Source organism: Berghia stephanieae, chromosome 4 (genome assembly GCF_034508935.2).
Source record: "Berghia stephanieae isolate SIO BIC M18660-M18661 chromosome 4, UCSD_Bste_1.3, whole genome shotgun sequence".
In the NCBI taxonomy this organism is placed as follows: domain Eukaryota; kingdom Metazoa; phylum Mollusca; class Gastropoda; order Nudibranchia; family Aeolidiidae; genus Berghia; species Berghia stephanieae.
Genome location: NC_088363.1, coordinates 26,443,407 through 26,458,158, shown reverse-complemented (window position 1 = coordinate 26,458,158; position 14,752 = coordinate 26,443,407). Strand labels below are relative to the sequence as shown.

Sequence of the window (14,752 nt, the reverse complement as noted above, 5' to 3'; positions counted from 1 at the left end):
GAGAAGAACAAACCCCCCCCCCCTTTCTCTCTCTCTCTCTCTCTCTTTCTCTCTCTCTCTCTCTCTCTCTCTCTCTCTCTCGCTTTCTCTCGTCTCTTCTCTCTCTCTCTCGCTTTCTCTCTCTCTCTCTCTCTCTCCCTCTCTCTCTCTCTCCTCTCTCTCTCTCTCTCTCTCTCTCTCTCTCTCTCTCTCTCGTAGTAGTAGTAGTAGTAGTAGTAGTAGTAGTAGTAGTAGTAGTAGTAGTAGTAGTAGTAGTAGTAGTAGTATAATAGATTCATGACCGGCCTGGTCGACCATGAAGTTCACACACTTTCATCACACCCTCACTGCATATTGTTTATTTATTTTTATGTCAGTTTTGCTGACAAAGCGTCTGTTCTGTCCCCGAAATGCCAATGGTTACTGTTTTCTCAAGTATTTCTACGTTGTCAGTCTTCAGGCAACCCCACATATCGTCGATCTCTCTCTGTTCTCGATTCATCCTATTACTGCTTACATCTTATACAAGATGGCGGTGATTAGTCAATAAAAAGCGACTGCTGTCATATCTGCCCTTCTCTCTAGTCTGTGAGGCCTACTGGTGGGTCGGCCTTTTCTTTTTCTTTCTTTCACTTCCGGTAAACAAAAATGGCAGGAGGCAAGCAAAGTGGTAGCAAGTTAACCCGTGAAGAGGAGCTTTTGCTCCAGGATTTCAGCAGGAATGTATCTACAAAGTCGTCAGCTCTCTTTTATGGCAATGCATTCATAGTCTCAACAATCCCAATTTGTAAGTTTTTACCAAGATATTTGTCAATCTCAATTTGCCCTATGCGGCTTGACCATGACCGGTCCGGTGCTGACGTGGCCGTGTACTGACTCTTACTGAGTACTGTTTTGATTATTATGACAATGATAGTATATTTATATACGATGGATGCCCAAGAATGGTATTTCCACCCTTTAATTATTTTATTGAGCACACCACCTTAACTCAAGTATTAAAATAGAAGATTAAATCACGCCGTCTTTGGTAACTCGCCGAAGCCCAGCTGGCTGGACTGCTGGACGTGTGGTGATGATGTGTGTAGTCAATCAGTCTGTGTAGTGTGTGTAACTTGTATTTTAATTTTATTTTAGGGAGGCCTTCCGAAAGCTCCTACATCCCCAGTATTCTTTGTTTTTTATAATGCTCTAGTAGGGGGTTTGAGAGGGGGAAAACTTTTTATAATGTTCTAGCTAGTCCCCTAGGCCTAGTTGTAGTAGTAGGGGGTTTGGATGGAGGGGGGAGACTTTAAAAAAAAAAAAGTTTCCCCCCTCCCAAACCCTCTACTAGAGCATTATTTAAAAAAAAGAATACTGGGGATGTAGGAGCTTTTGGAAGGCCTCCCTTATTTTGTAACGCTGTGTGGTACATGAAATGTCACTTCGTGTCACAATATTAGGCACTTTGACTTTGACAACTCATGTCTAGTGGTTGCCGTCTAGATTCACTATAACTATAACGTGAAACAAACTAGTTTTTTTGAACTTTTTTTTCAGCCCCTTTACTTTTACTGTTATAATTATACTTACTTATGGCATGCCGTTTGTAAATGTATCTCGTTTCTATATTCATAAATAGCTTTCTAACGTCCAATACTAATACTAATACTAATAATGATGTATTTAAAAGATTATCAGTTTTTAAATTATGGATGCATTTTAATTAGGACTACTTCGTCGATAGACAATAAACTGAATTAAATCTCTGTTATTTTCATATTTTATTTTACTCGCCATCGTTCCTACTTTTCAGGACAAGAACCTCATATTTTCATCAATTTTCACTTAGTTTGACACAATTTAGATTACTGTGAAACCGACAAAAGCATTTGCTTGCCACCATTTAGATTGGAGGCCAGTCTATCGCAAAGAACTTTCTGTCAGGTCTAACTGACCCAGCTAGGCAATCACTGCTGGGTGGAAAATGGGTCAGGATATTTTTTCAAAAGTAAAGATTAATAATTAACTTTTACAAAGACAGATAGGCCTTTAAAAGCCATTTAATGTGATGTCTTACTTTTAGCTCTAAGATAATTAGTTTCAATGTTATGACGATTTTATTACTCAAATTTACAATAGAATAAAGCTCAAAATTTGTGACTGGGAATCCCCCCAATGGACAGCCTCTCAATAAGCTGACTACTGATTGAAACGGGACTTCAGCATGAGAACAGAGGGTTGGTCACTGTCACAGATGACCAAGATTAAACATACTGCACCCCTTTCATCTTGATGAAATTTGTCATAGACGCAGATAAATGAATTATGTAGATTAGCTTTCTCTATTTTTTTTTGCTCTCTCACTCTCAGTTTTGAAAAAAAAAAATTACAAAAAGCTGTAAAAGGCTGTAATTTTTATCAAATTATAATTCTTTATAGAACATGTCTACATTGGTGTCAATCACCCCAAAAGAAAGCTTGATCTCTGCTCTTAAAAAAAGATAACAGAACCGTTCAGATACTGTGAAAAATAATGCAACAGTGATTATATGAAATTGTATTATTCATATTTTAACACAAACTTGAACTTCACTTTTCCAATGGCTAATCGGCACCTGTCTGTCTGATAGAATCAGACTTGACTTGACTTAATCCTCTTCGCTGCTTGTGGAACATAGGGCCTCTACCAGCGTCCGCCATCTATTTCTGTCCTTGGCCATCTTCTTGGTAGCCTCCCAAATGAGACCTGCCATTCTCATTTCTTCTGACAGCGAGTGCTTCCATGTCTGTTTTGGACACCCCACCTATTGTGTCCCATGGGGGTTCCACTCAAGGGACTGGCGGGTGACATTGCTCCCTGGTCTTCTTAGTGTATGACCAACCCATTTCCATTTCCTCCTGATTTGGATGTAGATGGGTTCTTGGTTTGAACTCCATATTTCTATGTTGGAGCTGTGGTCTTGCCATCAGATTTTCAAAATCCTGCAGAGGCATTTGATAATGGAGGTCAGATTTTTGTGAGTAAGGGTGTTTGTGACCCTCCAGGTTTCCGATCCATATAGTAGAGCCAAATATTCTTAGCTTGGTTGAATAAGAGATAACTGTTGCTTTTCATATGGGTGCCAAAAGGAATCAGACTACCTAGTCAGAGACAAACAGAAATTTGTGAGTATTTATTGACTTTTATCTTAACACCAGCTGCATCACTTTAGAAGTGCCCTAACCTTTGTCTATATTAAATGTTTACATTTGCAATTGTAATTGCAGGGTTGTTTTGGAGAATCCATCAAATGGATTTATATCAATCAGCTATTGTGTTTGTCTTGGGATCAGTTCTTAGTACTTACCTGGTTGCTTTTGCCTACAAGAATGTAAAGTTTGTTCTCAAACACAAGTAAGATATGCTTCCTACTTCCTTTATATTTTTATTTATAATATTATTACACTTAAGAACGATTAATCTGAAATGCTCGGGGGCTGCATAATTTTTTTTTCAGATTAAAGGTATTTCAGATTATCCTTTTTTATTTTTTTCAAGGGATATAAACCGCTTAAAAACTTCTGTTTACCAGAATTGTATCTCTATGAATTGGTGCAGTCAATGGCACACATGATTGTCTTACATTGTTTTTTAATATTTTTTTTTTTGGTTTGATTAAAAGCAATGTTAACAAAAGTGTAATCAACACAAACACTTAACACCTATCATGCGCACAAGTACACAAACACACGATGGGCTCTCTTCATTAAATACACACGTTCAACTGTTCTGTCTTACTGATTAAGAAAAAGCAAAAATGTTCTTAAATTTTAGTCAACAGAAATAATCATTCAACTGAAGTTCTAGGTTTGAGAGTTTCTAACAATGTGAGGGTCATTTTAATCTATCAATATTTGAAGGACGGTGGTCTGGGTTTGATGGTGTTTGTCTAGATGGGGGTCATTTTAATCTTTCAATATTTTAAGGCCGCTATTTTAAAAACCTATTTTTTAAAAAAATGTCGTGGTATAACCTCATATGTCCATCATGACCACACCTCTAGGCATTGTCTAGACCAACTTGACCCCTTGCCATAAGTGGTTACAAGCCCTTATGGTGCACACACACCCTGTCAATGTCTGTTTGCCATATGGGGGGGGGGGGGGGGGGGAGCTAAGGTGAACCCCATTAAGTGATGTCTTGCAGGGTGGGAAGTTAGGTGTGCACAGAGGAGGAGTAGGGATAAAGGAAAAAGATGTGTAGGATGAAGTCAATAATTAGTGGTTTCTTTCTTCATTTCACTTATGCTATGGGGGGGGGGGGGGGGGGGGGGGGTGGTGAGGGGGGAGCTAAGGTGAACCCCATTAAGTGATGTCTTGCAGGGTGGTAAGTTAGGTGTGCACAGAGGAGGAGTGGGGATAAGGAGAAAGATGTGTAGGATGAAGTCAATAATTAGTGGTTTCTTTCTTCATTTCACTTATGCTATCTGTGTTTTGTCATGTGATGCTAAGGTTCTATTTTGAAAAAAAAACTTAGAGGTTCCAAAACTTTGGTTCCTAAGGGAAAACTGAAGAAAATAAGGCCTGGAGCAAGATGCACCGCACCAGGTCACAGCTTTCTTTTTTTTTCTCTCCATATCCGTTTTTAAAGTTGAACTATAATTGAGAGATTATACTAAATCAGATTGTGGTTATTTTGCTCAGGATTAAAATATATTAAGGTTGAACTACATTACAGCAATAAAATAAGGGCGAGAACCATGCATTTTAGCTTTGTATATTAAGTGGTCTTGCTGGGAGGGGGGAGGGGGGGGGGGGCTAATGAAAATACCTAGTTCATGCTTTTTTTTATAGAAAAAAAAAAGAGATAATGAATTCAAATTTACCAATCTCTTTATTTCTCAGGGTGGCGTTGAAGCGTGAGTATGGTGTAACTCAGGAGGTTATGAAGAAACTTGATGGTGAGAAGCGTATGACAAAGAAAGAAAAAGACGAAAGGTTTGTGCATTTTGTATTGTTTCAAGAATCATTTTTCTGCTTGTGACATTTGGCTGGTCTAAGCCTGTACTAATTTAAATCTGTTATATTCAATTTAGATTTGGCTCAAGTCAAATTTTAGTTTTGAGAAATAAAATTCCCAGATATATGAATTGCTTCTTAAATTGGCTTTTGCTCTGTCTTGGGCCTCCTTGCCTCACTTCATGTTTTGCCAAGTTTACCTATTTTTCTTAGCCCATAGGATCAATGTTAATACAATAGATGTCTCCAATTCCCAGTAATGTAATATTCCTTATCAGATGGCTACAACTGATGACCTTTTTTTTTTTTTTCATTTGGACAGTAGTTTAAAGCAGCTTGTAGTGATGATAAGCTTTCATGGCATTCCAGGATTTGGTATGCTCTCAGAAATGTTCTGCTAATTTAAAATATTTTACTCTGATTAAAGCTCAGGTCATTAATTGGTGGATCCAGGGGAAAACCACCATCATGTCTTGTGTATATTTTTGACACCTGTGCTCAGTTGCATGAATTTTAGTGACACTTCAAGTTTTATGGTGTTTTTTAAATTCATTACAACTTCCTTATTATACCCAAAAAAAAAAAAAAATAATAAATAAATAAATTATAAACTATTTTGGTATTGTGGTCTCTCTCTCTCTTTCTTTCTCTCTCTCTCTCTCTCTCTCTCTCTCTTTCTCTCTCTCTCTCTCTCTCTCTCTCTCTCTCTCTCTCTCTCTCTCTCTCTCTCTCTCTCTCTCTCTCTCTCTCTCTCTTTCTTTCTTTCTTTCTCTCATTTATCTTTTCATTTAATTTGTTATAGAGATTATCTTTTCCAGTTCCCATTCCCTAATGAATGAACAACTTAATAAAAGACGCTAAACTATTTTGTTTGTTTATTTGCTTTTCCAATACTTGTTACATCAGCAAATTGTCATCGACTGAGACTTTACCACTGACGTCATTAAATGCATTGGTGGTTGTAATTTACCTCGTAGGATATCGTTAGTCAATTATAAATTGCATTATTGATTTTTACATAACTTATTTCTGATGTCTGTTTAACTTTTCTGGTATGATTTATATTAATTTTCGAGGTCATTAATTACTGATTTTAGGGACTTTGATGGCATAATGATTTAAGCTCAATGTCAGTGTATCCACTCTGTATTGTATGTTGCCTTATTAATCAGAATACAATAACAAAATTGCATTTTAGCATATATTTGGTGTAGCTGATCTCTTGTGTAAAAATAGGGCAGTGAATTTGTAGACTTGATCATATTAGACTCATATTTGTCATAGTTTTCTAATTCCTTTTATTTATTTTCTAACAGGATTTTATGGAAGAAAAATGAAGTAGCTGACTATGAAGCAACAACATTTTCCATCTTTTACAACAATGCCCTGTTTTTGGTTTTACTGATTGTTGCTTCATTCTTCATCTTGAAAAACTTCAACCCGTTAATGTATCCTTTGGAGAATTGGTTTACTTTACAATGAAATGTTTAACTGAGGTATACAATGATCATTTACTCAGTTGAATGGTCTGGCCCAACCTTCTCTCTTTTCTATTTTCTTTTCTCTCTACTTTTTTATTTTTTAATTGATCTTTTTCCTACTTAATCCAATTACTGTTTTTTCTCCTTCATACATTAACTTTTTATTCATGCTTTTTATTTTGGTCTGTCAAAATAATGAACATCCAGGATTTGTTCGAGCTGACAAAATTTTGTAATCTCAGTTTTAAAGACCCTGCCATGTGTATAGTCCAATGACAAATTTTTTTGCAAATGGTAATATGCTACTTTATAGTTTGTATTAATAAAATGTACATGATTTCAATGTTTTCTAAATTTCCAAGATTGTTTGCCTTAACTTAAAATCCAGCAACTACTCATTGTCAATTGGTGTTGCTTCCGGACTTTTGGCTCTCTTTTCAACAAGCAGTACCTAGATCAATGATTACCTGAAGAAGTCGACAGTGACCAAGTGTGTGTTTTGTATGGAGTATGTGTGAGCATATTTTTATGTGATAAAGAAGTAAAAGTAATGAATGAATGGCAATTTTATAAATACATAGATTGTGTGGCGAGCGGATTTGTAGTATAGTATAGATTCTACACTTTTTGTTGTGATTGTAAAGAGTGGTGAAGTAATCTAGTTGCATTTATTTGTTGTATGAGTTGTTTTATATTTTTTGTGAGGACATGCAAGCTTGTGTCATTGTTGACAAATAAAATTATCTTAACAATGTAAATATTTTTGTCTTTTAGAATTATTTTCAAACCCGGAAGGGGAAGAGAGGGGGGGGGGGGGGGGGACATCTTGATTCTGGGTGGGATCTTCCTCAGAAACTTTGTGATCTGTTTGTGTTCTTGTTGAAAATTGTTATCCTGTTTTGCAGTGAAAGATGTTCCAAAGGGTCGTTTTCCTAATGCTTTGAGACAAACAGACATCAAAATGGGATAAATGATTTAAGTTTAAGATGGTCCAAAAATTGAGGGACTGTTATCAACTCCATTCTTACTAAGAAAAAAAAAAAATTCTTGGTAGTCGTTAAAATGAAATATATTTTTTGTTCTGATACGAATAACAGTCATATGATTTTTATAATTCTTTAAATTTCTTAATATAAATGTCTTTTTTCTGTTAAAACGTCACGGGAATGAACCTTTGTGAATGTATAACAATAACAATTTATGCTGTTACAAAGCTGTGTAAAGTCAATGTAATATTGTTCTCAAGAAATAGCTTGATATAGCGCAATGTTTACAAAGCTAAAAGCTCTTTACTTGTGGTCCTGAACAAACAGCAGCACTTATTTTAGAGGAGGAGGTAGGACGTGTAAAGGTACTATAATTATTTTCTTCAACAAATACCGTACTGAACTGTTACCAGTACCAGTCAGGTTCTCATTTTATCCATAAGTACGGTGAGAGGATGAATATAGAATCGATTCCAAGGTCTCAACTTTGCGTCACCTTCATCGGGGCTCGAACTAGAGACCTACAGGTTGGAATCCACAATACCAACGAAATGAAAGCAAAATTAAAATAGATTGAAGTACTTTATTGTATATCTGGAATTTGTCTTCTTACAAGAATAAAATGAAAGTAATATTGTTACTACAGGAGGGTACCTCGAGAGCAGTAAGTTTCAAATTAAACCAACCCAAGTTATTGTTTTCTTTTCTTTTTTTTTTGGGGGGGGGGGGGGGGGGGGGCACCATAATTTTTAGTGGGGTCTGTGGTGGTCTGTTTGGAAATGGTTATCCTGTTTTGCAGTTGTGGATGTTCCTAAAGGCCATTTTCTTAATGCCTCAAGACAAACAGACATCAATTCAAAATGGGTTAAATAATTTAAAGTAATAAAAAAATTGAGGTTCTCTTATCAGATGATTTACTTTTCAAAGTGTCGGAAAAGGGGATATTTTGTCATCACTTTGAGAATCCGTTCATTCTAAAAAAAAATAATTGTGCCAGTCATTCCATTTTTTCCCCGGTTGTTAAACCTTGAAAAACGAACTAGGGGGGGGGGGAGCCTCAAGAGCAATAAGTTTCAAGTTAATAATACAAGACCACATTAGTATCCCAACTTTCAACTAGGCTATCTTACTATATGCCGTCAAGAAGAATAAGCTCAAATGTTCTTTTTTCTTTTTTATTCTTCCACAGCCAACGCTATCATGTTGGTGACAATTGCTTCATTTAAATGAATGCTCTCATCATCGTTTTTGATTGTTCTGTCCTATTGTTGGTGCCTATGCTACTATTTCATCTGGCAAAGTGTTCCAATCTCTTGTACAATTCTTGGGAAAGAAACATTTTTGCCTAAGTATGTGATCATTCCGTTTCATAGATATGAGAATGATGTATTCAATTACAAATATGGTCAGCTTACAGTAGCAACTTTATAATTATAATATATGCACCATGAGTGAATTTTTATATATATTTATTACCTCACAGAGTACATGGTTCCATAAAGTCTTCCACTGTTTAAAAACATCTTTAACAGGGAAACGTGAAACGTTAGAGCAAATATACTTTAACCTTAAACATGGACTTATGAATAGATAAATGCTCTACAATTTGTTTACCATTATCTTTTACTCAAAGTGCCTTAGTGTGCTTCCTAGGCTACCTACAAGCATATCCGAAGTATTTTCGAGCTCTTTCCATGTCTTTTGTCGCGTGATGGATTCACTAACAGCTCTTTTTCTCATATTAAGCATGCCAATATTTGGTCTTGGAACTGAGTAAGCAATGTATCTGATGCAGCAGTCATGCGGAGAAATGCCCAGTGAACCAGGCAGCCAGGCAATCGTGTCCATCCCTCTCAATCCATCTGTCTGGAAACGTGGCGTTTTGAAATTCGCGAACTGCCTGTCTCCCAGGGGGAGGAAAACCGTCTTACTGAAAAATTATCTATGGCATATATTCACGAAGCATAAATTTCTAGCATATCTAAATAGACATTTACAGTAATCGTTTTCACTGTAAAGAAAGATTGGCCTACTATTAACTCTTTTGTGCGTCTGCCAACACCAAGTATTCACTTTCTTGGTGGGGTTTCTGACCTCCCATTGTGGGCAGGGAGGCACTTACTGTATCTTCTATCTCTCGTTTTATCTTCTTTCAACCATGTTTTCTGTTTTGTCTTGGGATGAAATTACTTGGTTTTGTCTTGGCCCCGGCCGGATATCCAAGCTGGGAGGGAAACAGTCAAATGTATAGTTAGTTTTGGGAGATGATTTTTCTTTTGTATTGTAAATCATCTCTATTTCAATGTGATTTCTAAGCATTTGAGTGTATTCCTCTTCTTAGTGGGGACCTGCGCTCGTGTCTGGATGAGACTTTAATGTGATCTCAAACTAAGTACACTGATGGTATGGTATGCTCTTGGAATATACATTTATCCACTATTTGTACCATTCCTCTTTGTCTTACACTTTCTTGGTTGCTGTAATTGTATATCTAGAACTGTTATACTTTCTCATTTTCTTCCTTTTTACTGGCGCTGATATGACCTAAATGTGTCGCAAGCGCCGTGAAACCCTTAAAAACAAAAACAAGTATTCACTTTGTGTCTCAACAAATTTAGGATGTCCGTTTGTTTTTGATGGGTTAAAATAAAATTGTTTTCATGTCCTGTATGAGTATGATTTGCCAAACTGGGCTATGAAACATCGTTGAGCTACTTTTGGCGATTTTGTTTCATGCAATCACATTACACAAAGAGAAATTTGTCGCCCAGTTGTGATTCCGAAATAGAAGGAGAGAAAAAATGGTCTTGTTCATGTTCATTTGCTAACTTTGGTGATGTAACAAAGGCCAATGACCGATGTGCATAAGTGTATTACTTTTCCTTAGAAGATGAAATCAGAGAAAGACTTCATGAACACTCTGTATTTTTCCCATTAAGATCGATGCAATTTTATTGTATTATAACGACTAGGGTGTACAAGCTTTTAAATAAAAGGAAAAAAAAGGGTTAATAAGCACTGCACCATCATTAGATCAATCAAGCTTCAATTAGATGTGTACACAATTTAGTGCAAGCAGATTAATTAGAGCAGCACCGTTACGCAGAAATCGTTCCAATTAACCCATTCAACGAGTGGTCTCCATAATTATGTACAGTCCAGTCCAGATAATTCGAAATCTGATTAACCGAATTTCTTTTAAATCGAAGAAAATACGATGTAATGAATTATTTTCTTCTTTTTCTATATAAAATATTCATGGAATTCGAACAGTCGTTATTCTCTTTATTCGAAGTGCAAGTGCTTGCCCATCACTAAAAAAAAAAAACAACTCTGGAAGGTCATAACGAACTGCCTGTTCTCCGTATCCACCCTCCCACGCGTTTTAATGACTGAGCTGACTAATAATAATAATAATAACTAGACCCCTGAGGCATGTAATGGCGTGTTGTTCCCTCTCCGTCCCACCCGCCCTCTCTCTTCTTTCTCCAAATTGACCAGCTGTCTCGCGTCATCCCTCTCTCCTTCTCGCGCTCTCATCACTAAGACTAACTTGTGGTCTGCTGGCCGCTGGCTAACAAAGGGGGTTGGTTATAAATAGATCTAACACACAATGATAACCACAAGCTGACCAATACACGGCACGAACAATCATAGGCCACACCCCACTCCACGCGTTTCTCTTTCTCTTCTGTGCTGTCTTTCTTTATTGATCGATGGATCTAGATCTAGAAGTAGAGGGCCTACACAGCATGCAGTGTTAACTAATACTCTGTGCTATTGTGTAGCTTGTAGTGTAAGGGCCAGGGCACGGCTTGGCCAGGGCCAAACCATACGTGTACAACAAGGGTACAACAATGTGTAGTCTTTCTTTCTTTGTTGTACATCTTGGCTTTCTACTCAAGCAGTCTAGGCCTACAGTTGGCCTAAGAGGGAAACCCCCCTTTTGTCAGGGGAGGTAACTGAGTAATATAACCCTGATACCTGGAGTCAGGTTTAGTTATTTCCCTTGTTTGGAGACAAATCGAATTCTGATAAATAGAAGTCATTTGCTTTTCCCACCCAATTCGAATTATCAGGACTGCACTGTACATAGAATAATCTGTTACTACACATATTTCTAACGTTGAGTGTCCATAAAGTCCTTCCCTGATTTCTACGACTTATAAAAAAAAACCATTATAGATATTTGAATTTGTTTTTCATCTTTTTCTAAGGAAAAGCATACATTTATGCCCATTAGTACATGACCACATTTATCAAAATAAACATAAGCTTTAAAGATCTGAATTTTCGGAATGACAAAAGTGAAACAAAATTATCTTTTTCTTCTTCTTCTTCGTCTTCGTTCCCGTCACGTCACATGGTCAGTCCGGTCTGGTGAATGAAGCCCACAGTGGTCCTGAGGTCGTTTCATAACCCAGGTTGGCAGTCATGAAAACTATTGTTTAAGAATCAAACGCAGAAACGGGAATTCTAAATTTGCTTGAGAACAAAGTGACTATTTGGTGTTTGCATGCAAAAAAAGTTATAGACCCATCTTTATATACCTTGATAACGATTATTGTATTGTAAATGTCGAGTTAGATAGATGTTAGAATTTTATGCGGCATCCATGACGTAACTATAGTACTCTAGTCGGCCATGGCTGCATCCCATCTTCGTGAATATCAGCCTTAGATAATTTTTCATAAATACGGTGTTCCTCCACCTTGGCGACAGGGCTGTTCGCGAATTTCTTTACACGATTCGTTTCCAGACAGATGGCATGGATTGGGAGCGACGTATACTAGGTCTGACATTCGAACCCACCTAGGGGCCTAGTTTCACTGTGATGTAATTTACATCATTTTGCGTCAAATTTTTGAGATTTCTATTACAACAATGAGCCCATAATGAATTGGGTTATCAGACCTGCAAATAAGTACACGTCGACTGGGAAGGATGGACTCGATTGCCTTGACGCCTGAGGCTGAGGCACCGGGCAGTTTTCAAGATTACTTTTTTTCCTATGGGGCCACATCTGAGTCATTGTTCAGTTCCCATAAAAAACAAAAAAGAAACACCTTTAATTAATTAATTATTTTTTACGTTGGCTGGGTGAAACTAGTTCGAGGTAACCGTGTTCGAGATATAAAAAAAAGTGTGTTCGAGGAAGGAATGGAGTGATAACAAAGAATAATAAGGAGAAAATTCGGGACATTCGAATGAGTTTGAGGAAACCGTGCTCGAGTGTATAATATTATACCTTTTTGTATATTTTCTGAACCATTTTGATATCTTATTGTTATCTTCAAAAGGTTATTTAAAAAAGTTTTAGTCCTAATCAACACACTTTTCATTCTAAAAACAACAACACACACACACAACAAAAACAAAGGAAAGCAACACGTTTTATTTATTTTACATATATAGCTTTTGTGAGAGCAGGTGGGGTTCGATTTCATTTCTACTTATTGTCAATATCTTATCATTTTGCGAATATATCAACAACAATCGTATGATTTGGACTTCAAGTGAAAGTGCGGCTATGTGGTCTATGATATGATATGATATGATATAAGTCCAGATTTATGTAGGCTTTTACAGCCTTTTATCTGCTCTTGTGCATTCGTGAACGTATATAATTCAAGTCTCTCAAAACTGGGCATGCCACATAGTGGAAGGAGGTGTCTGAATTTAACTTTACAAACAGTATTTTTCTGTTTCACAATGAGCATCAAGACGGCACTTGAATGCCTGCAATGAAGGGGCGTCGACAACTGTTGCAGGCAGGCGGTTCCATTTGTCGACTACCCTAACTGAGAAAAAGTTCTGCCTAAGGTTTAGAGAACACCTTTCTTTGGAGAGTATGAATCTGTGTCCTCTGGTGGTGCTGGTGGAATCAAGATTTAGAGGGCTCGTGCTAACATAGTATAAATTATGTGTGTATTTGTACGCTTCAATTAGGTCTCCTCTGTCTCTCCTATACTGCATGCTAGGTATTCTTATCTTTTTCAGTCTTTCTGTGTATTCTAGATCTTTGAATCCCGGAATGACCCGAGTTGCGCGTCTTAGAACACTTTCTATGAGGTCTTTGTTTTTCTGTAGTCGTGGTGCCCATGCTACATTGCCAAATTCCAAGTGGGGACGTACAAGTGCAGTGAACAATTGTCTCATGTTATCTCTATCAAGATGAGTGAACGACCTCCTAATGAGGCCAACGATTCTGTTTGCTTTATTTACTTGGGTTTCTATGTGCTTAGAGAACTTCAGTTCCTGATCTACTAACACACCTAAATCTTTTTCCTCTTCAGCAGGCTGAAGTATGACAGTCTCGCTAGAGTCATGATTTCTCATTGTGAACTGATGGTGCGGGTTTCTATATCCCAAGTGCAAGACATGGCACTTGTCTGCATTAAACCTAAGCTGCCATTTATCAGCCCACTGTACCAAGCTGTCAAGATCACTTTGGAGCTAAGTTATGAACTCTTCCTTGTCTACTCTAGAGAACACCTTAGTGTCATCTGCATACATTTGGCACAGAGAGTCCACAACGTCTAGTGGTATGACACTCGCTCTCGGATCGGAGGGGCCTGGGTTTCAAGCCTCGCTCGGCGCATAGTTGAGTCCTTGGAGAAGGCTCTTTACTCACATCCTCTCACCTGGCCGTTAACAGCGTTGTCACTGTCCGAAAAAAATGTGACAGTGACAGGCGCCATGTCCTAAATGCTAAATGTTGCTGTTGGCCAGGGACCCCTTGTAAAGCGCTTTGAGCACATTTAGTGGATATTGCGCTATATAAAAGCTCAATTTTTTTAGGAATCACATTGCTATTTCTTGGTAAAATGTCTGTGGTCACAACTAGAAGAATAAATTAAGAAATCACGATAAGAACGAAAGAACACATTACTATTACTTTAATATCACGACACGTGGACATTAATCACGTGTTTTCATGGGCCACATTTTAATATTTTGTCATCGTGTTCTTTGATTTTTTTTTCTTCTTCCTCGTTTAATTTTTTATTACAAAAAAACTTACGCACGGAATTATTATTTCTTAAGTACAAAATTTGGCATCTCATTGTGACTAGGAATTTATAAGTAGAAATGATGAATGAGAAGCAGAATATGTATGTTTCTTTGAAATTATTATTATTAAAGAAAAATGAAAATCAAGAAGATGACCTGAAGATAGTGTCTGCGGTGTTTAATGGTACATTGTTACATCAAAAACCAAGTTTATGTCGTGGCTTAGCTGAAATTATTTTTTTTTTTCGGAATACGATGTGATGTAGCGCTCATTGTGCGGCGTGTGCAAAGATAAACAAGATATGTCAACAG

The 14,752-nt window shown here is 37.2% G+C and overlaps 1 protein-coding gene across 1 annotated transcript; it reads left to right on the top strand.

Annotated features, from left to right (window-relative positions):
- The first annotated feature begins 506 nt into the window (after nt 1-506).
- LOC144970325 (translocon-associated protein subunit gamma-like) lies at nt 507-7,198 on the top strand. The gene is made up of 5 exons (XM_078909842.1): nt 507-766; nt 3,229-3,355; nt 4,846-4,938; nt 6,276-6,407; nt 6,829-7,198. Exons 1-5 carry the CDS (start codon nt 628-630, stop codon nt 6,893-6,895), a joined length of 558 nt encoding a protein of 185 aa, XP_078765968.1. The 5' UTR covers nt 507-627; the 3' UTR covers nt 6,896-7,198.
- The last annotated feature ends 7,554 nt before the right edge of the window (nt 7,199-14,752 follow it).